The sequence below is a fragment of the Archocentrus centrarchus genome, chromosome 19 (genome assembly GCF_007364275.1).
Source record: "Archocentrus centrarchus isolate MPI-CPG fArcCen1 chromosome 19, fArcCen1, whole genome shotgun sequence".
Taxonomy (NCBI): domain Eukaryota; kingdom Metazoa; phylum Chordata; class Actinopteri; order Cichliformes; family Cichlidae; genus Archocentrus; species Archocentrus centrarchus.
The window spans coordinates 15,715,217-15,740,564 of record NC_044364.1 but is presented as its reverse complement, the minus strand read 5'-3'; the positions used below and the strand labels follow the sequence as shown (position 1 = coordinate 15,740,564).

At 41.9% G+C, this 25,348-nt stretch overlaps 1 protein-coding gene across 1 annotated transcript in view; it reads left to right on the top strand.

The window, feature by feature from the left end:
* Nucleotides 1-25,348, top strand: part of adam12a (ADAM metallopeptidase domain 12a) — a 76,931-nt gene that overhangs the window by 46,968 nt on the left and 4,615 nt on the right. Inside the window, exons 7-20 of the mRNA XM_030755824.1 lie at nucleotides 1,346-1,411; nucleotides 1,995-2,066; nucleotides 2,468-2,637; nucleotides 3,286-3,370; nucleotides 4,998-5,146; nucleotides 13,962-14,139; nucleotides 19,306-19,395; nucleotides 19,586-19,781; nucleotides 19,885-19,993; nucleotides 20,529-20,727; nucleotides 22,130-22,207; nucleotides 23,835-23,943; nucleotides 24,216-24,351; nucleotides 24,617-24,731. Coding sequence (XP_030611684.1) covers nucleotides 1,346-1,411; nucleotides 1,995-2,066; nucleotides 2,468-2,637; nucleotides 3,286-3,370; nucleotides 4,998-5,146; nucleotides 13,962-14,139; nucleotides 19,306-19,395; nucleotides 19,586-19,781; nucleotides 19,885-19,993; nucleotides 20,529-20,727; nucleotides 22,130-22,207; nucleotides 23,835-23,943; nucleotides 24,216-24,351; nucleotides 24,617-24,731 — 1,752 coding nt within the window. The remainder of the gene's footprint in view (nucleotides 1-1,345; nucleotides 1,412-1,994; nucleotides 2,067-2,467; nucleotides 2,638-3,285; nucleotides 3,371-4,997; nucleotides 5,147-13,961; nucleotides 14,140-19,305; nucleotides 19,396-19,585; nucleotides 19,782-19,884; nucleotides 19,994-20,528; nucleotides 20,728-22,129; nucleotides 22,208-23,834; nucleotides 23,944-24,215; nucleotides 24,352-24,616; nucleotides 24,732-25,348) is intronic.

Sequence of the window (25,348 nt, the reverse complement as noted above, 5' to 3'; positions counted from 1 at the left end):
GCATGTGTGTACGTATGTGCAGGTGAAACAGACTCTAGCACTACGTGTGGTATCAAGTTAGTTGATGGCAAAGCATGTGAGTGGCATCTTCTTCGTGACTGCGGGCTATATTGGTCTGGAAGTGCATCAAATCAGCATAATTTCAATACTCTTCCTTTTACTTTTGGATCTATAGAAGCTGAATCTTCATCACAATGGTGATTCCATAAGTTTTTTTTTTCATTGCTAACACTAGGTAAAAATCTTAAGTAGCCAGTTTATGAATAAACAATAAAGACATTCCCATCAGTTTTTCTTCATTTACTGTGTTTAGTGCTAAGTAGCAAATGAACACATAAGTAACTTAAATGAGGTAGAACACTATGCTGTTGCATTAGCAATTTTAGTATCTTTGCAAGCTTTTGGCTAGCTTCTACCTACAGGACTGTGCAAAAATCTTGAGCCACCGCTCATTTCTTTATATAGGAGCCAGATATGTGTAATTTTTTTTAGAGGTCTTGAGCAGCAGTTCTTTCAGAAGCTCTTTCAAAGTTCTTCTTTGGACATTGGCTGCTTTTTCCACTCATTTTCAATCCAGTCATGAAATCTGACCATTTTCAGAATAATGTTTTTCCATTTAAGCCACTTAATGCTGATCTATGAATATGTCGAGGGTTTTTGTTTGTTTGTTTTGCTTTACACATTCTGTCCAATATATAGCAAATGTGAAAAGATTTGAAAGCTGTTAATTTTGAGCGCTAATCAGTGTTTCAGTTTTTGGACACAAGCACTCTAGCCCCTATGCAACTGATTATGCTGGTAATGTCCCTGTAAAGTTGTCTTATAAATACTTGGCATATCAAAATCTCTTTGAATTTTGGAAAGAAAAGCAATATATTTTATATATTCTGTGCCAACAGCACTGCGCTGCACAACATCAACAGTGATTTATTCGTTAATAAGGTGGCTCCTGTAGGGTGTTATCAGAGGATTGTGTGACCTTAGTGGCTCTTATTGGGTCAGATGTGAAGCGTAGCTGATTGCTTTCTGCTGATTCTCATTTCTGCTGCCTTTTGTGTAGAATGCAGTTCAGGTGAAAAGCCATCTTGAGTGGCCACCTGCTGAATTTAGGCTGTCCTTTCCAGAAAGCTGCAGTTAAGTGCTCCCTACTGAAGTCCTTCTTTCTCTACCCTCCCCTCCTGCTCCTTTCTTTTCATCTCTTGGTTTATTGTTTTGTCATTTGGACCCTCTGTTTTCCCTCTCATTTTCTCTCTTGCATTCATATCCCCCATTCCTCCATCTTTCATCCTTTTCCTCCTTCCACCCAACTATTGCCTGTCCACTCCCTTTCATTTATTTCTTGCAGCATAAACGCCATGCCCAGACTACAACCAAGTATGTGGAGCTGATCATCGTGGCTGACAATCGAGAGGTAAGCAGAGGTCAAACGGTCTCATCCTCTTCACCTTCCTGCTGAGTTCCAATATAAAGAGGCTCAAAGACCAGATCCCGAGCTGGCTTCCTTCCCCTTGAGACATAGATAAGAAGGCGCCACCACTGCCTTTGTGTCAGCTCTGATGTGTCCACTCACTCACCCATTTCACTCTCCAGCTCCATCTACACCCTGCTGCATACATCACTGACCACTTGACTCACAAATGAGACCGTTCCTTATGTGGGCTCTTAGACCTTTTTAAGAAAGCTAAGAGAAGAAACAGTTTCTCACCAGTTTGAGACATACAGGTCAAAATCACATGCTTTAGAGTCTGAATAAATTCTGGATATAAGACAAGATGGTTGAGGTTATCTTTTCACTGAGGAGCCTTTTGATGATATCAGCTGCAGCAGAAGCAGTGACACAGAAGCTAAAGTGCACCCTATGAAGACATTTCTACTGCTGACACAATGTTACTGCAATATGTATATGTCCCAAATACTGTCTTTGAGGATAATAAACATTCAAGAGTGCAGCTCACCTCTTTCCCTCTTTCATTCTATCTGCTTCTATTGTTCAGTTTCAGAAGCAAGGCAAGGACATGGAGAAAGTCAAGCAGCGGCTGGCTGAGATTGCTAATTACGTGGACAAGGTAACAATTGAATCCAAAGAGGGAATGCAGTGGTGGATTGTGATTTATTAGAGGTCACATTAAGCCTGGTGAGAATTGACCAACCTGCGGGCAGAGGTTGATTGGATTATGAATGGATGATCAATTTCATAACTTGGCTGGGAAATTTTGTGATGAGGCCAGTTTAATAGATTGTGCCGTGGGTGGCTGTTTAACACAACAGAAGTGAAAGGTAATTTATTCATACAGAGAGTCATTGGCTGATAAATATTTAAGGACTTGTACCGAGCCACTTTCAATGTTAAGTGACTTTTTTGATAGCATTTGTGTTTAATAGGTAATTTGCAGTAAAGACAGTGGCAGAAATGTTACACACACCTGTAACCGCATCCCTTTCCCTGCTTCCAACTCCAAACTGTTAGTTCTACAGGGCTCTGAATATCCGTGTGGCTCTCGTTGGACTGGAGGTGTGGAGTGATGTGGACAAGTGTCCCATAACCCAGGACCCATTTACCACCTTGCACGAGTTCCTAGACTGGAGAAAGGTCAAACTGTTGCCTCAAAAGCCACACGACAACGCCCAGCTAATCAGGTAGATGTGTTACTGTAGCATACAGATGCAATGGCTGTCGTCTTTATTCCAAGCTAAACTAAATATGATGGCTATCAAGGAGACACGATGGGTATTCTTTACCTTTTACCAACAGACAATAACAAAACAGTTCACGAGAATAATGGCTCAGCTGCCAGTGAAACAAGAAGATGGGGTAGAAACTTTTAAAGAAAATCTCGTTGTGGTGGCAGCGTTGCAGTAGTTGTTCAGGTTGTCTTTCTATATGTCGGTCAGTTGGCTGGTCTGTCAGTAAAACACTTAACACTCTAAACCAAGATGTGTTTGCATTTATCTTACACGCTTCACACAGCTGCTGAATTGGCTATGGGCTCTTGTTTTTGAATGAGGCTTGAGTTGATTTGACGTTCAGAACAAATTAGAAGCAAATGAAATGTTTCCTGCGCTTGTGTGAAAGCCTTAAAATATGTTTTTTGAAATGCAGCTGCAACAGCACATTTGCACTGGCACCCACAGCAGTCTTCAAAACATCATCTACAGTTACAGGAAGCACTGCATATTACTAGCGGTCAGAAACTTTCAGCGGTACCTATTTAATGGCAGAAGTGTGAACATATGCATGGGTGCATACATGGTTGATATAGTAACCACTGTGTTCTCATTTTTCAGTGGGGTGTATTTCCAGGGAACCACTATTGGTATGGCACCCATCATGAGTATGTGCACAGCGGAGCAGTCGGGAGGAATCGTCATGGTACGCTGATACGTGTTTTTAGTCTATCCTGAAGAAATGAAATATTTGCTGTACTTTTATTTTAGCCATCACCCCCCCACCCCCACCCCCACCCCCTTTTTTTTGCTTCTCTTTGCCATTGAGTTTTTTTTTTTTGTTTTTTTTTTTAAGAAGGCTACGAGGGAGGGATGCAAAGGAACCTCCACTTTGTTCTGATTAATTAGTTTTAACAAATTTTAGGGAGGGAGGGAGTCATTAGTACAAGTTGTCCTATTATTTTGGACTCACAGGCCTGGCTGGCTGGTAAGGGTTGCAGCTAGTCCCCAGATGGTTCTTCACTCTTGTCCTCTCAGATGGTAAAGTAGGAACTGGATCATTAGCACAGAACTGTATATATGCACATACTTAAGGCTGTAGAAATGGGGATTAATCCCCAGCCACAGATGACCGTGTTGTCTGAGTTGTGTCCCTTCATTTACAGACTACCTTTGAACTCATTAGCTAGACTTTCCCTATGGGTCTCATTGCATTCTCTCCAGGCAGTTAAATCTTAGGCATGTCAGACATGAGGAATCTCCATTTACCAGCCCTTAATGTCACATTCATTTCATTGGTGTGGTGAGACGAAACACAGATGGTTGCATGACGTGCCCTCTTGAGCTCTTCAGCCTCATCTGTTGGTAAATGAGTCTGGGTTTTTCCAGGAAACAGAATCCAAGTTATTTGCATGAATCTGGGCTGCACATTTGGATTGCACTCGTGATAGCTGACTGTTTCTTTCAAAAGCCCCCAGCAGAGCAGTTCATCAGTCTAAGCTTGATTTGCACAGTGCTACTAAATAATGTGCAGTGATGGGAGACTTCAAAAGCAAGGTGTCCTGCATTACAGCTTTGCATCCATGAAGAGCTGATGGGCATCTTCCCTACATTATTTATATGGCCTCTTCATGTGTTCTTGTTTTACACAACTTGCAGGAAATCCTGACCAAATAGCAGGTTTCACTCCGTGTGCCACTGTAGGTTCGTCTTTATAGTGCATCTGCTAATTTTGTCTGTTTTTAAATTTCTGTTCTGCCAAAATTGTGTGTCTGATTTTTTTTTTTCAACTAGGCCTTTCAGTTTTTCTTTGTCTTCCAACGTGTTTGCTGAGAGGATGTCTTTATTTGTGAAGATGAAGCAGCACATCTGCCTCTGTCAAAGTTTGACAAGCGAGCTGAAGGTGACAGCCTGCAGTCTGCTTTCATAGCTCATTTCAGTGCCCCAACGTCGAGCAGAAGAAACGCTCTGATAAGCACAGATTCAACAGAATTGTTTGTTTAATCTTGGCAATATGCAATTACACTCACTTGTTTTGAGTAATGTTTCTCCAGTGACTCCTGTGGGGAACAACAATTTGGCTTGCATTAATTTTTTGTTATTTGGTATTTTCCTCGGAGAATGTAATCAGAAACGTCTGTTCTTAATTAGCTCTTGCTATTGTTGCTGCAACAGATCTGTGCACTGAGCAAATTTTATTATGGATATTGCTTGCAGATTCATGGATTCATGTCTAGCCTGGAAATGCAGAGATAAATCTGAATCATAAGGTAAAAAGGTTTGAGGGTAGATGAGGTAAAAATGGCACATTCTGTGATTGATCTCTGTTGTAGGACCATTCAGACAACCCCCTGGGTGCTGCAGTCACTCTGGCCCACGAACTTGGACACAACTTTGGGATGAACCATGACACACCAGAACGGGGGTGTGGCTGTAGAGTGACTGTAGATCGTGGAGGCTGCATCATGACTCCCTCCACTGGGTGAGTCACAGTGTCTGTGTTGACTTCCTGTTAACTCCACCCCATCTTTAAAAAAAAAAAAAAAAAAAAATCTAAAATACATCATCGTAATGTAAAACTATCACTAATTTTAAATGAATTCACTCACTTAAGTACAGTGAATGTCCTCCAAAAACCCTGATTGTGATCTTACATAAACATTATTCCACATGCTCTTCCCTTGTAATTTATTGTTTGTTGAGCAGTAAGCAAATGATGCCAATTAACTGTTGGGCCATTGGGTTTATGGCAGATTCAACAGCTGTGCTAATGCCCTGAGGCAATATGACTCAGTCTGAATGGGAAGCCAGTGGTTCAGTGGCAGTGCAAGGCCAAGACAACACAAGATTCATTTATTCACTGACATAATGCAGTTAATGTCTCGCACACTAAGGAAAGCAGTGCAGAGAGTGTGTACTGTACACGTGGAGCAAAAAACGTTGCTCATTATGAGTATCTGAGTGACAAAATGCACGACGATCAACAGTTCTATTACATCTAATTGCTCACCACAGTCTGTACTGACTTAAAAACCTTAAAGTAGACCCAGCAGATGCACAGGATGTTCTGAGTAGGAATATTGGGGTGTCTATTTCAGCCAAGGCCTTGTGGTCTGTGGGAGCCTCAGACTGGTGTTTATGCTGGAAACATCCCTCGCTATTTGGTTTGGACCGAGCCCATGAAAAACACCGTAACACTATTCCTTATTATAGACTTGGAAAACAACTGCGTCGTAAGAAGTGTAGATTTATGTTATACCCTGATTGAGGGTATTCCTGGTCAATGTCTTTGCTAAATATGGTAACATAGTGAATATATGTATGTATATATATATATATTTATATAAAAGTGAGAAATGTTTGTTGGAGTAGAAATAAAATGATTTTGTGTTTCCTTTGCTCTTCTACTCTGTCTGTCTCTATGGCTCTCCCCTTTTCACAGACAGTTAGAGATGCTATTCTTTGATATACATGCAACTTTAATGGTGGAAAATCTCTTAGCAGCTTCAAATAAATAATTGAATACCCCTGAAAATGGTAGTTTTAATGTAGGCTAAACCTACCACCTCTCCCTTACTATTTGAATCTGATGTTGTATGTAGCAATGATGAACCTCTCTGAATGTGAAAAAGGTGTTTGTTCCACACTTGAAATAAAGACAAATTAAATAATACATGAATATTTAGCATGTTGTTTTGCTCTCCACAGAGACTGTTTGCTTTTTTTTATTATAGCAGACAAAAGAAAGAAATCATTTAGTCCTTGGTTTTAAAAATAATCCCCGCTACTCCTCCTCTTTGCTCAATATTTCTGCCCTGCTTTTTAATCCAGGATTAAGGAAGCAATACATTTAAATAAGAATGTTTAGGAACTCTATATTCTCTCATTCTATCTCTTGAGTTATTCCAGGTCAGTACCTAAAAGTTTCTGCCACGGGTCCAGCTCAAGCCCCTTGCAGTTCCTTTGGCAGTTGCTTGAAAATACTATATTTCCATATACAGTTTGCTGAAATTACCTGAATTCTGGTTTTCTAGACAGAAAATCAGATATTTTTACTGAACGATGTGATCATGTACACCTCTACTCAAGGACTGCTCTGGAAAGAATTGGCACAAATGCCTGGCTGATTATCAGCCCCTCCATTCAGTAATTGAATCTACTGGCAAAGCTCTCCTACACTCACTCAATCATGAATACTATTTTTTTTTATTCATAAGGCTCTTTTGTTTTAGTCAAATAGAACAGAGTAATTATAGGATCACAGGAACATTGTTGCTTATATGTTCAAACAGGTACCGTTCAAGCTGTCCTGGCCTTCAGGAATAAAGCAAAGGAGATAATGAGAGCCAGTTCGTCATTGTTACTGTGGGGTGGACAGTGTTAGGGGGTAGATGATTGGGGCAGTAAAACTGCAAGCTGACCCAGTGCCAGCTGCACATCTGCACAGAGGACTGCTTGTTTCCTGTTCACAGTGGTCACGGCCAATTGTTGTCCCCTTTTTCCATCCATCTCTCCATCCACCCATTAGCTCTAAATGAGAACATGCTGGTATTTCTCATCCTTTGAGATTATATCTCCTTGACACATGCGCGCACACACGTGAACACAAACACAGCAAATCAACACAAACTCATCGCCCTGTCATGGACACAGGCACACACGTGCGCACAAACATGAGAAATGCATCTCTAAAAGACTAATGCTGGAACTGCATTTCTGTGCTCAGTTCTCTTCTCTTCAGTTTCATTGCGTTGTGTCTATCCAGGTTTGATGGTGTGGTTTACTATTTATTGACTGGCTTTCGTAATTCAGAAAGTGCAGTTTTCTCAATGGAAGCTGTTTGTCGACATGGCCATAAAGTAAGATGTTTAACTCATAAAACATACAGCAGGGTGTATCAGACATCAGCATGAAAAAAGGGAGTATAGTAATACATTACATTCAAAATGGGACAGTGTCATGATTTGCATGGTGGTTGCTATATACCCTGATATATATATATATATATATATATATATATATATATATATATATATAGCCATTAAATAGCCAGGAATCACAGAAGTCACATGCCATGGAAATGTGAGTCATGCCCCACTGATGAACAAGAACTTACTAGTGTGCCCTGTTTAATTGGCTCCATGGGGAAAACAATGAGAAAATGCTCTTCAGTGTCTACAACAAGGCCAGGCTGACATGGCATCAAGGGGGGTAGCAACAGATCATATCACCTATTGCTAGTGCTTAGAGCTCAGGCTTTGCATGCATTAAGGAATCTGTAAAATTCATATGAAATATCTAGTGAAGCAATTGTGGTTTTGAAGTTTGAAATATTCCTCATAGTCACAGTTGTCATAGTCAGATTAAAATTGGCTTTGTTCGCAATTGTGCCAGAACATTAGATCTTCCTAAATGTATGCCAGTAAATTTATACTTTGCATTTTCTCAAAATATTATTTCCTATTCTAAGTGACAGAAGATCTGATTCACAGCCTGATTGGTGTTTCATGGCTGAAGAGATGCAACATAAAGTGGATCTCTGTGATCTGAACTGCAGGGACAGAAAGGCTGTGAGGAGAAAACCCTGCCTAGCTAAATTTGGGTCAAAGGGCTCCCTGAATTTTAATGTGATACTTTCTCACTAATCACTGGTATAATGGGGTTTGGCTTTAAGGTCATAGTTTACAGCAAACTCTTATATTAAGATGACACCCGTGTGTTGGTTATTTAAAGTTTTAATAAGAAATGTATAGGGAGGCTGTACTGATCCCACTGACCTCATTTCTGTTTTTGTCATGGTCCTAGGTCAGTTTGCCAAGCATTTTGAGTCTTCTGGACTTTCGAGCTATGTTTTTGTAAATGTTCTATTGATTCTTGCTTTGTTTAGTGTTTATATCATTTCTTGCACATTTCCCCATTAAGTATATTTAATCTTGTTCTTTGTTGCTTAAGTTAGTTCTTCCCTCAGTGTGTCAAGTCTCCTGTATTAAGTTTATTCAAGTGTCTTTTGCTAGTCTCGTCTCTCGTGTGCTTTGTATTGGGTTTTGCTTCCCTTGTCTCATTAGTTACATTCAGTTCACCTGTGTCTCTGTTTGTCCTTTGTCAGGGTGTCTACTTATATTTCTGCTTCTGTTCCAGTTTACCTTCCCCCCCACCATCTGTGTCTCAGTTTCAGTACCCTCTGGCCCAGGTGTTTATTCTCAGGTTTGGTCTCCTTTGTACTCCACATTTGTTCAAACCTGCCACCAGCCTTCAATAAATGGATCACCTTTTATTCACCTCAGTCTGCCTGCCTTTGCTTCCCTCTGCCTTCCTCTCTCCAATCCCCATCATCATTACAACAGTCCACCATGCAAGCCACGCCACTATCAGACAGCCCCATATCACACCAGCAGCATCAACCCAGTATTCATATCGCTCCTCAACTTGAGCCCTGTGTAATACGAATGGGTGGGATCAGTCTCTCACTGGCAACCCACTTACCAGTTCTGCAGCCTGCCAGCTGCCCAGCAGGCTCCCCTCGCCTAAAAAAGGGAAGTGTGGCTCTCTACAGCGGAGATATGATCCCCAGCCTAAGAACTCTATTACCTTGGGTGAGCTAATTTCCCTGCTGTTGGGCTTATCTCCACTGGATCCTGTTCCAGCTTCAGCGCTGCCATTCAGCTCTTCTGCCTCGATGCCGCCGGTCCCACTTCCCAAGCCATTGGACATCCAGCTGTCCGGCCCCCCAGTCTGTTTCTCGCCAGCTACATTTTTGGTGGAGATGTGAGGATGAGGAACCTGCCATCACTGCACCATCTGCTCCCTCTCTCCCCCGAGGAAGATGGGCTCCCACCATCAGCACTCCACACCACAACCCAAGATAGCTTCCCGGCTCGCGTCCACCAGTGCCTGATTTTCTCAAACCCTGTCTGTGAGTTCAGAGTCAAAAGTTGTACTTAATGTTTCTGAGCCGGCTGAGTCAAAGACTGTTTCTCATGTTCCTGAGCCAACTGTAAATAAAGCAGTATTTTGTATGCTCAAGTTTGTTGTGTGCCTGAGCGAGCTAGTGATAAGGCTAAATTTCTTGTTTCTGAGACAGGTATGTCAAAGAAATTGAATGGACTGTTGCTCCAGCACCCATCCTTGCTCCCATGTTGGGGGGCCAGAACCCTACCAGTTCCTGCACTCGATTCTGTTCCCAGGGTGAGAGTGGCCAGACCCGAGCCTCAGCTTCAGCCTCCAGGGTCGGCAGTGAGTCCTGCACAGACACGGCCTTCTGAGGACACTGTAATCCCTGCTAAGCTACTCTAGTCCTCAGTGGGGATTGAGAACCCTGTGGTGCAGTCTCAGTTGTCTGAGGGGACTGTGACCCCTGTGTCACCTGTGCCACCTGTGCATCCTTAGCATCCTGCCTGTACTGGAGCTGCAAGAGCCCCAGTCATTATGGAGTTGGCTATAAGCCCTGCACAGTGCCAGCCTGTGCAACCAGTGTGTCCTGTGCAACTGGGTCCCAACCAAAGACTGCTTTTCCACCTGCATCTGCTGGTGCTTGGTCCCTTCTGCCAGCTTATGCCCTGGCTAGCTTAAATAATTTTTAAAGGTCCTGCACAGTCCAGATCTCTGACTGTGAGCCCTGCTGAGAAGCCCCAGTCACCTTAGTGGCCTCAGAATATCATCTCTGCTTTTTGCGGATGAAGTGGTCTTTTTGGATTCATCAGGTGGTGGCCTCCAGCTCACACTGGAGCAGTTCACAGCCACATGTGAAGCTGCAGGTATGAGAATTAGCACCTCTAAGTCCCTAGCCGGGAAAGGTTGGAGTGCCCACTCTGGGTCAGGGACAGATTGCTGGCCCAAGTGGAAGAGTTTAAGTATCTTGGGGTCTTGTTCAAGAGTGAGGGAAGAGGGGATTGGGAGATTGACAAACAGATTGGGGCTATGACTACAGTGATGTGGATGCTGCACTCGTCTGTTGTGTTGAAGAGAGAGCTGAGTGCACCAAATGAAGCTGTCGATTTACCAGTCGATCTATATCCCTACATCCTATGGACACAAGCTTTGGGTAGTGACCGAAAGAACGAGATCACAGACACAAGCGGTGAAAATAAGCTTCCTCTGAATGGTGGCTGGCCTCTCCCTTAGAGATAGGGTGAAGAACGCAGTCATTCGAGAGTGGCTCAGATTCGAGCCACTGCTGCATCTGACTAGGATACCTCTTGGGTACGGTGTTCTGGGCATGTCCTACCAGGAAGATATTTTATCTATAGCTGGCCTGGGAACATGTTGGTATTCCCCTGGATAAGCTGGAGGAGGTGGCTAAGGAGAGGGAAGTCTGGATTTCTCTGCTTAAGCTGCTGCCATTGTGACCTGGCTCTGGATAAGTGGAAGAAAATGGATGGATGAATAGATTTTACAAAACCAGAGTCTTCTAGATTTGTTTTCACACATGAACCACAGATTCCAAAAAAAATCTGTATTTACACTTACACTTGTTGAAACAGCAAGGCTTCCAGCTCTATAGTATGCATTGTGCAAATCATTAAGGTCTGTGATAGACCTGGAAATGATTCCTTATTACAGACCTCCCATAGAGGCCTCCATTTACTTGGGTGTTGCTACACTGCAGTCAGTGATTGTTTTGTACACTCTGTCAACCATCAAACATGGACCTCTGAAGCTTAAGAGCCAACTGTTAAACACTGACTATACTGTAGGTTAGAGATGAACCAGATAACACAAAAGAATTAATTTTATATTGGAGCTGGAACATGATGGGTGGAAAACATTTAGCTTGAAGACAGAACAAAGACCAGCGTTAAAGAGTAGGCATCTCAACTTTAAACCAAGAAAAGAATGAGATCAAGCTGGGAACAAGGTTGAGTCACACTGGGTTTTTTGACCCAGACGATGAGTGGTTGTCTTCAGCGTCTCCAGTTCGCCATACACACCAGATGTGCCAGCCATTACTGGCCTTGGCAGTGCCCTGCTAGCCCTGGGGACTGCAGCTGCTAAATGCCATCCACTGTAAATCATCGATGCCTCTGCCTCTTCAGTCATTCCTCCTCCTACCTCCAGACTGTTGCTGGATAGACCAATTATTTGTGTACTGCCTCTCATAAAGAACAGCTGGATCCCTGAGCAGCTCATGTATCTCAAGAGTTACAAAAAAAGAAGCATGTGAGAGTTTTGTCATGCATTGCGCAGGCTCATAACTGAAGAGCAGGGCTGAGTTCATGGAAACTGAATGAATGTGGCAAAGGAGGGGGTTCAACTTTTGAGCAAGTAATTTTGGCTCAGGCTTTGGGGGCAAAGAGGAAATCAACAACAGCAGTTGCTAAGGAAGTGCCCTGCTTGTTGAACAGCAGCCTTGACAGCTGTTCATCAGAGAGAAGGAGGGGACAAGAAGGCACAATTATGGTTGTTACTACAGCTGTCTTTATTGCTCTTTTCTTTCACCATTTCATTTCATTACAAAGCCACTCCGATCTTTTGCTTTAATCCAGAATGTCTGGAGATCTACTTCGAGGTAACCCACTTTTACCTAATGCAGCCTACGAACAACTTGGGGGGGGGGGGGGGGGGGGGGGGGGGGGTCAGCGGCAAGAGGTGATGTAAGCCACCTCCGCACATGTCGAAAATCGAAGACAAGCCAAGAATGAGGCCATGTCAAAATGTTCAGAGTGTCATGACATATTTAGAGCTGTATTAGATTCAAAAACCCAATCAGAGGAAAACATAATTTGAAAAAGTTGCCGACATTAAGCTAAATAAAAGTTTCTCCTTCTCAGAAGTCAAAGACTCCAAAGTGAAAGTGTTTTTATAGCTTCTGTATAATACAACCAGTAGATCTGATATCAGGGCTCTGACTGGCTAAAACAAATCAACAGCCCCACCACATTGATACTGACCTCAGTGAAGTGAAGAGCTGTGTGCAATTATGACATTTGCTTTCAAGGGTATCATTTTCCTGACCAAAAAGACAAAAGAAATTACATAAAAAATATCATTGTCAATGCCAGTAAAGCTTTATGAGGTTGGACATGCTGTTTGACTGTGTCTATAATGTTCAGTTGTTGAGTAGGTTACAGCTGCTGAGCCATGCAAAGGAAAGAAAATCCTTTAAAATCTAGGCATGAACAGCCGCGTGACTGGCAGGGTTAGTAAAGCAGCAGCAGTACTGTTAATGACATTAATAATCATAAAACATCATGATAATAATACTTTTTATCTAAATGGCACCCTTTATTTTACAGATACGCAAAAAGCAGAATAAAGCCAATCATTAAGGTCCAACAAAACAGGATAAATCTAAGGTGAAGTTGACAGGGATAAGTGCAAAATGCAAGATACAAAATGGCAATATAAATTATAAATACCATTAAAAGCAGTAGAGCAGAAACGATAAACAGCTGAAAGACAATGAACAGAGAATAAAATAATGCAGAGACTATGAGAGATGGCTTCACATAAAAGGAAGCCTATAAAAATTTGATTTTAAGGAGGCCACTTACCTGCTTATCTCAGGCGGGTTTCTCCAAAGTCGAGGACCCCTGATGAGAATGTACATTTAAAAATTCAAGGGTCCTTCATCACACCTGTTGAAAGAGACATTTGGGTATCTAATCTTCCATGAATTGTCTCAGGGATGTACTTATCTATAAAGACCAGCACTGATATAAGTTTGAAGATTACATATATATTCACATATTCCAGCTTTGTGGTGAGTTTTATTGTGTCAGTGGAGGTATTAAAAATCTCATATGGTGCTTTTGTATCAGGAGCCACAAAGAATGAGATACAATCTGGACTTATTCATGCACATTTTACACAGACACTGTCATCTAAGGCACTATATTATCACAGAAAAGAAAAACTCAATAAAGCCACATGAGGTCTTTAACAAAGGTTTTGGCAGACAGCGCCTTGGGCCGTATGCTTTCCCCACGGAGCAGACCACCCTCTGTCTGTTCCAAAAACAATATTAAAAACACACAGTCCCCCATTTCTCCTAAATTTATGGGTGTTGTACATCTTGCAAAGGAAGCACTGGGTTGAGTGTTCATGATCCCTTTCTAATAAAATATGTCTAATCAGATCTCCCTCTCTCCATGGAGAGAGAAGTCACGGGGGCCTTGTGCTGTTCATATGCTGATGGAAGTTTGGAGAGCTGGCTGAGCTCTAGTGGTTAATTGATTTTGTGATTAGCAGCAATTAGCACTGATTACATCAGACTAAAGAGGGCCCTTGTGGGGGATCTCAGTTGTCTTCCTGCTGTTTCTCAATTTGTGTCACTCATGTAACATTTCTTTTACTCACAGGTATCCGTTTCCTACGGTGTTCAGCAGCTGTAGCAGGAAGGACCTCACGGCTAGTTTTGAAAAAGGCGTTGGAATGTGTCTCTTCAATATGCCAGAGGTCAAAGTGCTGTATGGTGGGCAGAAATGTGGCAACGGCTATGTGGAAGAGGGAGAGGAGTGTGACTGTGGCGAACTGGAGGTGAGGGTGCTGTAGAATAAAGATGTTTTTATCTTCAGCCTCTTGCAGCGTTTGCCAAAATCTCTAAACTGCTACTCATAAATCATTGTTAATTATGTTTCCCATTCTAAAGCAAATTAAATAAGAAGAAATGCTAGAGGGGGGTGTTCTGCAGCTTTCCAGACAAAGACCCTGACACAAGTTGTTCACCTTACTTTCAAATCTAATGGCACAGAGCTTTTCTGTTGCAAACACTTTCTTCTGAAAATTAGGTTAAAGATATGAGTATGGATTAATTCAATCAGGGGAAAGGAGACATGTTTGGGAGGAGTGATGTCTAATTGTGAAACAATTCACTCAGAGGAAGCACTGCTGACAGTTTCACACTGTCAACTGGTGAATTATTTAAATGAATCTGCATTGGCATGCACATATTTAATGGTAGTGCATGTTGCCAACTGTTACAACTGCAGGATGATAAAACAGATAATCGTGATTCAGCTGACAATTAGCAGAGGCGAGCTGCTTACGGAATTATGAAATATGAAGGAGACATCTATTGCGATTTAGAGGGATATTTTGAATTGTGTAATAGCCTAAATGAGAGAATGCCTTGTTGTCTTTCATAATTTGCTTATGCCTTTACACCCTGTGATTCTTTTTGTGAGCTGCTCAAGTTTCAGTCAGGGTCAGACTGAAAGTGGCCTTGTCCTTAAAAAACAAAGAACTAACATAAGCTCCCAGGCCTGAGCCAGCAGCAATAATAAAGCTCTCCACAGAGCTGAGCAGAGTCATGCCAACTCAGACCAGATCAGAGTTCTCAGACAGGACCTCATTAAAAGCCTCATTAAAAAGCCTGGGTCCTACTCCTCACAATTACTGGCTACTTCTTTTCAGCGTTACTCCTTTGCCTCTTTTTGGCCCCAGGGACCATGGGAAAGGCCCTTAATGGTTTTCAGACTGAAAGAAGTTCTGGAAGGCCCATCACATCAGCTGTGTCCCCTGCCAGCTCCATCCATCCACTTCCTCCCAACTCTTACTGCATATTCAGACTATAATGGCAAAAGGGAAAGAGCTGACCCTCGGGGGCCCAGACAACCTGCATGAGGTCATATATGCACAAGCAGACTTACACACATACACTTGCACATTCACACATAGTGCACATCTTATATTCTGAGCCTTGATTGAATTCTTGCTTCCATGTGTATTGGAAAGCGGCGTTGCTGATTGGTGCAGTCCGCGGGTCATGATAAAGGCTAACATGAACCAGATGGTCCTCAGCAGCAAGATGGGAATGTTATTGTAGATGGTAAAAATCCTCTTTCTCTACTGCGAATAGAGTGATTCACAAATGCCTTAATGTTATTTTCAGATGATTACACTTTTTTTTGTTGTCATTATTCTAAATTAATAAATATATCGGTAACCTCTCGTGTGAAATTATTAAACCGGAATCACTGGCAGGCCAAGAGAATGTTTCTGGCATTGCCAGACAAATATGCATAAGCAAATTAGTACGGAATCTCTGTTTTGTTTTTCATTTGATACTAGCTGGTGCAGACCAAAATGCCTCTGGATGCTATATGTCTTATAGAAGTTATAGCTGCCCATAAAACTGTATAATTAAAACATTTTTAAAATTAATGCACTGATTGGGGACAGTTTCCTCTTTCCGCTTCCGTGTCTGCATTCTTGTGCAACTGGACAAAGCTGATGGTGCTTTTATGCATGTAAATTTGTAACCACATATTTAAAAAATAAGGTATCTTAGTATTCTTCAGCTCAGGCTGAGTTTAAGGCTAAATAAACTCAGCCTGATCTGAAGAATACTAAGAAATACAAAGAAATGACATACCTTTCTGCAGTGTTGGATTATATTATAGTTCAACCTTCACCAATATTAGTACTATAATAGTTTTTAAAAAGGCTCAAAAAATTGTTTTAAATGTGGATTAAAGTGAGGTCATATCACCACAACACTATGTTCTTTCAAAACCAAACCTAGTGCATGTATTTAACATCATATTTTGAGAAAGCAAACACACACAACACACAAATATACACAAATTGCAGATTTAACCACCATAGGATGCTCTGGTATTTGCCTAATATCTGCACAGATATGTGGGTTGTGGGGGCAGCAGAGTAAACAGAGATACCCTGATGGTCCCTCTCCCTGGCCACTACCTCCAGCTTTTTCAGGGGGAACACCAAGATGTTCCCAAGCCAGCTGAGAGATGTAAGCTCTCTCCAGCATGCCCTGGATCTGCTCTGGGGCCTCCTTCCAGGATATTTTCCAGTCAAAATTCTTCAACTTCACAAGAGTTGTCAGACTAAGTTTAGTTTTTCTACATCATATTTGTCCGCCAAACAGGACGGTTCACACTTTAGCAACTGCTTATCTTTTTGGACACAGTTGTTGTTGTACTGAATGGCAATCCTTCCTGGGTTTGTTAGTTTGTCCCAAAAGTTGTTTCATGTGACCACAGAGGCATTGTTCTACTATACTGAGCTCCTTTTTTTCAGGTTTTCACTCCAATTATATAGTGGCAACACTACCGTCTTTGGAAAAATAGGTTGGAGGTTTGAATCCCGAGCCTAGGGCAAGTAACACCCCATGCTACACAAGCCCTGTACTAAACAAGCCTACCTAACACATAAGGCTCATCTAAAAGTAGAACCTCCCTGAACACACAGTGGCAAGAAAGAGTCTCATATATGAAGAATTAGACCAACACCCTGACATGTTTCACACCTACAGGCTAAAGAAGCTAACTGTACTCCATGAGTGCCTGGCAGCACAAATGAACCAGCTGCTAGCAGATAAGACACATCCAGAATGGCCAACAGAAGGCTGGACAGTCCTGAAAGGACCGGTCCCATCCAACTACCGGCTCAGAAAGGAATTGGCAGGAACACCAGAGGAGCAAAACACCAGCTACTGGTAGATAGAGCAGTCACTCGAGACTGTAAGACCAGACTGGCCGCCTGGACTGACTACAAGAAAACTTATGATTTAATGCCTCACACATCGATCCTGGAATGCCTAGATCTGTACATGATCAACAGGACCCTAAGAGCCTTCATCAGGTGTTTAATGGGGTGTGGAAACAGTAGACAACACTAGAGGCCAACTTCAAGCCAATTGCACAAGTCACTGTCAAGTGCAGGACTTAACAAGGAGATTCTCTGTCCCCACTACTTGTTCTGCATAGTCCTGAAGCCCCTCAAGACTGGCTACGGATGCCGACTATGGAATGGAGCAACCATCAGCCACCTCCTCTACATGGATGACAACAAGCTGTATGCCAGGAACGAACGAGCCATCGATTCACTGATGATTTACTTCATTGCTCTCTAGCAATGACATTGAAATGTCATTTGGACTGGAGAAGTGTAGTCAGATGGTAACAAAGACAGTGAAGGTAGTCAGAACTAGAAGGCAACATTGCAGATGTTGAGGACAGCTACAAGTACCTTGGAATACCACAGGCAAATAAGAACCATGAAGAGGCCACTAGAAAAGCTAATAATTGCAGAGAGTAAGGCAAGTCTGAAGAGTCAGCTGAATGGGAAAGAACAAGATCTGGGCAATCAACATCTTTGCCCCGCCACTGAAATACAGCACAGAGGCACTTATCATGGCAGCACAGCATAAGCATAAGATTGATAGAGGCTGGGGTCTACCACACCAGGTGTGACCGTAGGTGCAGGCTGTGCAGAGATGCCCCTGAGACAATCCAGCACATAGCAGCAGGGTGCAAGATGCTAGCAGACAGGGCATACATGGAATGCCATAACCAAACTGCCGGCATAGTATACAGGAATATCTGTGCCGATATGGCCTGGAAGTCCCAAGGTCAAAATGTGCTATGCCTCCAAAGGTCGTTGAGAATGACCAAGCCAAGACCCTGTGGGACTTCCAGACAAGACACAGACAAACTGGTGATGGCTAACCAACCAGACATAGTGAGTGGTAGAGAAGCAGAGGAAGAAGGCTGTAGTGATAGATGTAGCAATACCAAGCAATGGCAGCATCAAGAAGAAGGAACACAAAACGCTTGAGAAATGCCAAGGACAGAGAGAAGAACTAGAGAGGATGTGGAATGTGAAGGCAACAGTGCTCCCCTTGGTAATCGGGAACACTCGGGGCAGTGACTCCCAGACTGGGAGAGTAGCTCCAGCAGATTCCAGGAACAACATCTGAGATCTCTGTCCAGAAGAGCACAGTCCTAGGAACAGCTAAGATACTGCGCAGGACCCTGAAGCTGCCAGGCCTCTGGTAGAGGACCCAAACCTGATTGAAGGAAGAACAAAGACCGCCCGCAGGGCGAGTGGGGAATTTATTTATTTTTAATCATGAGGATAAGCTTGCTTATTTAAATTATCAAACCAGTTCAGTAAGCAAAGTAATGCAAATGTATATTTTTAGATTTCAAATCTGGTTAAACTTCTGTAGATTGCTTATATTTGTATTCAGAATGGCACTTGAATATAGAGAATGCCTGAGTGAGCTTTATATTATGACAGCATAGCGTGTGTGGGTTCAGTTTCTGATTGCTATTGTCACACCTGCCTGCAGTGAAGTGGGGTTATTAGCTGAAGCAGTGTTGCGCACATCACTCTGTGTGTTACAATTTGCTTTGAAAGCTGTTCCCTCAGTCTTTATATAACCTAAAGTTTCATAATTTAATCTCGAGCTTTTTCTGTTCTGTGTTCAGATATTGTCTTCGTTGGATTCTTGAGTTTTATGTTAGTTTAAAAGTGTTTTTGTTTCCACATTGGAGTTTCTTTGTTTACGCTAGCCGGTTTCTTTACATTACACAACATTTGCTTGCTTATTGAAGAATTTCTGCAGTGCGTGTGTCCTTTTCTTTTCCCTCCTCTTCATTTTACTGTTCAATTCAACACAGTTTCTGGGGCCTGAAAAAAATCCTGTCAGATGGAAACGTTGTTTTTAGAAACCTAGAAACTGCTGTTTCCTTTCTTCTGTCAGGTTTTTTTTCGTTGCTACGTTACACAGTCCTGATAGGGCTGCATCCCCTCTGATAACAAAGTTTGAGTTTTTGCTCTGGGGGAAATATGATCTCTTTGTGCTGAGTTAATTCTTCTTCACTTTTGTTCCCTCTTACTTAAGTTTCCTTTCTCTGCTTGTCTTCTTTTTCCATTTCTTTCCATCGGAAGGAATGCCTGAATCCCTGCTGCAATGCTACTACCTGCACTCTGAAAGGAGATGCTGTTTGTGCACATGGACAGTGCTGCCAGGACTGTCAGGTAATACGTGTTATATGATATGATATTTCAGTATAAAGTATTTTCAGAGACCTCGTACAATAAAGTTATTTTCTCTGATTAACTTGATTTGACATCCTTTAATCAAATCCAGTAGAAATGTCTTTTACTTTGGCATATTTCGTATTTTATTTGGGCTTCACTGCGGATCTTTGTCTTTGTTGCTGTGTAGTTGAAGCCATCAGGCACACTGTGCCGTGAATCCAGCAACTCTTGTGATCTGCCAGAGTTTTGCACCGGTACCAGTCCTCACTGCCCCTCTAATGTCTACCTTCATGATGGCCATGCCTGCCACAACGTGGACGGCTACTGTTATAATGGCATTTGTCAGACTCATGAGCAGCAGTGCATAACACTGTGGGGCCATGGTATGTGAAAAATCCCCCTTGCTGTGTCACACTGAACAGTTCAACGACTGTTACTATTTTATTTTTTTTTCTTTTCATTTAATGTGTGTAACGCGTCTTGTAGGAGCCAAGCCAGCTCCAGGCATCTGCTTTGAAAGGGTCAACTCAGCAGGAGACCCTTATGGCAACTGTGGCAAGGACACAAAAGGCTCCTTTGCCAAATGTGAAGCGCGGTAAGATGTGATGTCCCCATAGAAACCAATGAATGTATTCAAGAGCATGTGATTTGGAGAATGCAGCGAGGAACATAAAGCAAATTGTACTTGCTGTGTAAAAATGAGTATAACTCACTCAAATAACAGGACTTTTTCAATGCTAGGGACTGCTGTGTGTGTGACTGAGGCTGAAACAGTTTGTTCATCAGTTAAGAAGAAGAAGAAAAAAAAGCAAAAATGCCAGATTGGTTTCTCAGTTTTCTGAAGCAATTTTTAAATAAGTTGATCCATTAAATGATGGAAAATGATCATTAGTTGGAGTCCTAATTAAGGGTTGTAGAGTCATTTGATGTAAGGCAACAAGTTCTATCTCTAAAATCTCAGTTTGTGATCTGAAACCAGCTTAAAGTGAGCTGCCTGTTCTTCAGCTTCTTTAATTGGACAGAAGGAGAGAGATGAAAAAAAAAAAAAAAAAAATGCTCATATCCACAAAACAGTGGCATGTAATTTAATTATTGCATTGTTATTCCTGTTGTTTGGTGTTTGTTTACAGAGATGCAAAATGTGGCAAAATCCAGTGTCAAGGAGGAGCTAATCGCCCAGTAATTGGTACCAACGCTGTTTCAATTGAAACAAACATACCCCTGCAGGAAGGGGGAAGAATACTGTGCCGAGGTACGCATGTCTACTTGGGTGATGACATGCCCGATCCTGGCTTAGTCCTGACGGGAACCAAGTGTGGAGCTGAAATGGTGAGAGCTAAGGCCTGTGATGGTTGAATACAATCACTGCATCTAGACACATAAAAATCTGAAGTACTTGGAGAGAATGTTGTACTTTCTGCTTCACTACATGAAACAGTGATGAATTCATTTCTGTGAGCAATTTATGAGAAAGTTGCAGCATTAAAAGATGCTTACAAATTAAGTAATAATGTGACAATACTTTACATCGGACTTATTATGCTTTTCCATATCTTTTATCATATATTCTGTTACAACAGTGGCTGGTCATATTTAATAATGAGGTCAGCATATGTGCAAATAATCCCCACGGGCCACAATTTCAGACTTCAGACTGCTCTAAACGCTGAGTTTCAGACAGGTTGCCTACTCTCATCTCAAGGGTACAGCACCTTCACCTACCGGCTGTTCAGACCTTCTGTGTGTGAGGACCAATCAATCAGAAGAATGTTGCCTATATTAAGGGCCAAGGGAGCTAAAATGGCTTGCTTCATACAGAGAAAGAACTGAGAGCTGCTTCAACGCTCTCTTTAATATATCAGTTATTTATGAAAGATAATGTGATTTTCTTATATATTAAATATCGGCATTTTAATCAAGGAATGAAGTAATCAAACCACTCTGAGTAATAATTGGTCCACTATCCTAAAATTTTATGTGTGAAGGATCACAAGTACATGCCAAAAGGGCAAAAGGAGAAGTGCTTAGCTTCCAGTCAATGTAGGGAATTCAATCCAACAAAGAAAAAGGAGAAAAACGGTTACCAAAATAAAACAGGAAGTTGCTTGAACTGAAACACACACACACACACACAAACAGAATTTAAATGTATTACAAATTGCTGAGAAAATAAGAGTGAAAAAAGGGGATGTGAAGTGAAAGGCTGTGACTAAGATGTTTTGAGAAGTTCTTTAGGCTATGTCCTCTTGTCGTTTCAGACTTGCACAGGCTCAGTCACTTAATTGACTCGCTATTATTCAGTCTACTTGGCATCTCCTAGTGGTCATCAATCTAGCCACTGGTCATTTCACTGATCCAGTTAGTCCATTTAGTATGATTTAGTTCTCTATGAGCCTTGACACTTAAGGAGGATCTTAGCCTCCACCCTCATCTGCTAAGGCATTACACTCTGTGCCTGCTGCTGCCAAGCTCATCTTCACATTCTGCCTCGGTATACTCGATTTGGATCTGGTTGCGTTTTAAGGAGACATATAATACATTTTTGATACATTCCTGTCAGTGGTGCCATAATTATATTTCAAGCTATACTGATTTATAGCTGAAGTGGTCTGTCAGAGGCAAAATAAAAGAGAGGGCAGGCCACATCTAGCTGTTTTTGCCTTAAAAAGGAGAGGGTTTCGAATGTCACTGACACGGAGCTGTTAATTTTTCATGTCTTTGTCTGCTTCAGATGTGTTTGAATCGTCAGTGCCAGAACGTCAGTGTTTTTGGTGTGCACGAGTGTTCAGCCAAGTGTAGTGGTCGAGGGGTGAGTACAATGCCATTCATTCTATTTCAGTGTTTTGAAGAACTGTGTGACAGCTGTCTGTCCTAAAACAAATCCCTGCCTCATTAATATCCTATTCCTTCTACACATAAGCTTATTTGGGCTGTAAGGTGTTCAAAAATGGCCAGCACACATTGGATAGAGAGCCATTACATTGCCTTGCAATCAATTACTCTGAATGCCGAAAGGTTCAATCAATTAGACGTAATGATTTCATTTCTGTTTCATGTTAAGCGCCATTCATTATACCATCAGGCAGTCATCCTTGTCCCCAAAAATGTGTTGAAATCTGAAGGCCTGGCTTTGTTTGGCCAAACGCTGCAAGCAATGACACACAGTTTGACTTTGAGCTGGGGAGAATGGATATTAGATTTTGCTTAAATGGCACCCGTCAAACGTCTATGGGTGGTCCTGTTAGAGATGAAATATATGGCTTTGTAGTATTAAATTTCCTGGTAGAGCTCAGAGGCTTTGGCTGTGACTGTTTAAGTTGCTCCTTCATCAAATAGATACAGACGAAAGAATTGTGACTGACTCTTAAAGTAAAACATGTCTGTGCATTATACAGTCATATTTGTTTGCGTAGCTCCATAAGACATGCCTATGAAATTTTTTAGAAATGTTTTACTTGCTGAAATAAAAGGAGACAGGACACCCCTGCATGCACAGATCAGATCAAGATGTTGCCTTGGAGCGAGGCCCTCACCTGTTCCATATTACTCAGATAGGGAATCCTCTTAGACTTTACCATTCCTGCACTCTGCACGACAGGAAGAGGGAGAGAGAGATTATAAAAATGTGGTTTTAGAGAAAGGGTCTGCTCTGTATTTTATACCAGACATCTTTGCTACATGGAGCCTTGCATGCCTGACTGTTGGTTGATTCTATCTGCTTCATACGGCACATAAAAATTTAAATTATTTTGTCATCTATCCATTCATCAATTTTCTACTGCTTATTTGGCTCCGGAGTGGGCAGCCACTCTGCCCAGACTTCCCTTGCCCTGGCCATTACATTCAGTTCTTTCAGTAAACATTCCCAAGCCAGCAGGGAGATATAATCTCTCCAGCATATCCTGAGTCGGCATGATACGCCTCACCTAGGAGATGTCCAGAAGACATCTTAGACAGATGCCCAAACCTCTTCAGCTGGCTAATTTTAATGCAGAGGACCAGCATTTCTACTTTGAGCCCCTCCCGAATGACTGAGCTCCTTACCCTATCTCTAAGGGTGAGCTCAGACACCCTTCGGAGGAAGCTTATTTCTGCCAGTTTATCATATCTCAAGCAAAAATCCCAGCATTCACTTATTCCATCTTATGAAATTTGAGAAAACTGCTGCTTTGCTGGGAAGTAAATCAGAATTTTTTAGGGGGTTTTTTTGGCAATTTTCTGATATGTTTTTTTTTTTTTTTGACCATTGACAAATTGAGAAAAATGTTGGATTAACCAATACTAAACGCATGTAAAGTTATTCAAGTCTGCATCCCTTTACAGAAACATAACTCATTTATACCCTATTAAATCTAAGCAGCATAATAAATGTGCAAAGTGTAAAAAGTGTACTTGGGCTCATCTAACAGTTAACTGTGCTTTTTAATATACTGTAGGTATGCAATAACAACAAGAACTGTCACTGTGAGGCTCACTGGGCGCCTCCCTTCTGTGACAAGGCAGGTTTTGGAGGGAGTGTGGACAGTGGCCCGATCAGGCAAGCAGGTAAGCCAGCAGTGTGATTTATTGCATCTCAAGTCACTGAATGTTATAGGTCTTGGGCGTGTAATTTTTGAGCATTTTTACTGTATTATACAGTATGTTTAGGCACAAACTTCATCTGAGAAATCTTGAAATCCTGAAGGAAAACACACACACACACACAGCCAGTCAAACAGCCAAAGACAAATCTGCTTAAATTCTGACAGACTTATATTCTGTACTGAAGCAAGAACGCCCTGAGCCTGAGTATTTTCTTTGTGTGTGTTTCTGAGCAGACCACGGGAGCCTGACAGTGGGCATTCTGGTGGCTCTGCTCACTGTCCTGGGAGCCGGTCTGATCATCTGCTTAAAGAGAAAAACTCTACTAAAACTTCTCTTTGCCAGCAAAAAGAATCCAATTGAGAAGATCAGGTGTGTTTTCAGACCATGATAGTAAAATTATATATAAATATAATCTGTAAATATCTTTTTATCATAGATCAAAGGTTTGTAAATTAAAACAGCGGGTGCTATTAAGCGGGCACGTCTTTATGATTGGCCACACTGTGAAACCAATTACAGTGGTGAATTTTGTTTTGATTGCGCAATTTAATTTATATTACCTTTTGTAATTGATGTATGATTAATATAATAAAATGTTTAATTAAGGACGTATAATTTCTTCTTTAAATTACAGATCAGTAAGCGCCGCAATCAGCGGACCAGCAGCTCCTAACCAGCCTCCATCGGCAAGCTCAACCTCTCCATCCCGACCAGCCCCGCCTCTGCCCCATAGCGCCACCATCTTCAAGGTCACTTGATCGCACGTCTGCGTTTGACCGGCCCATCACAAATGCACAAATAGATCTGACTCAGACAAAGGGAGGATCGACAACTGATTATTCTTGCCGTTATATTTTTCCTGGAATGTCGCAGCTGTTCCAGCAGCACACATGATTCTCAACTAGATTGATGTGCTGTTTTCACATAAATGGCAGCTCATTCAAATTCAATTAAATCATCCTTCTCTGTGTGGACTTGTAGAGGAGGTAGTGATAATGGAGTCTGTGGTGAGCAGTATGTTCAGGCACTTTAATACATTTCATGTCATTAACAGCTGTCTGTTAAGAGAGAAACCTGATTTATCTGCACATGAAGAATGTTGATGCAGCTGCTTAGTTGACGTCTAAAGTCCACTTGTTCCTAGTAATTGGAAGGCAAAAAACGCATTTTGCCATAATGACTTGTGTGCCAACATCACTGTATGCCTTTACAGCTCCATTATTACCCTGACATAATTTGTAATGGGAAGTGACCCACGATCAATTGAGTTAGGGGTTGCTGAAGGATAAGAGAAACTGTTTCAGAAGACCCTCTTGTGTTGCAGGGTGGCACACAAGTGGAGCAAGCTGTTGTGCATTACTATGAG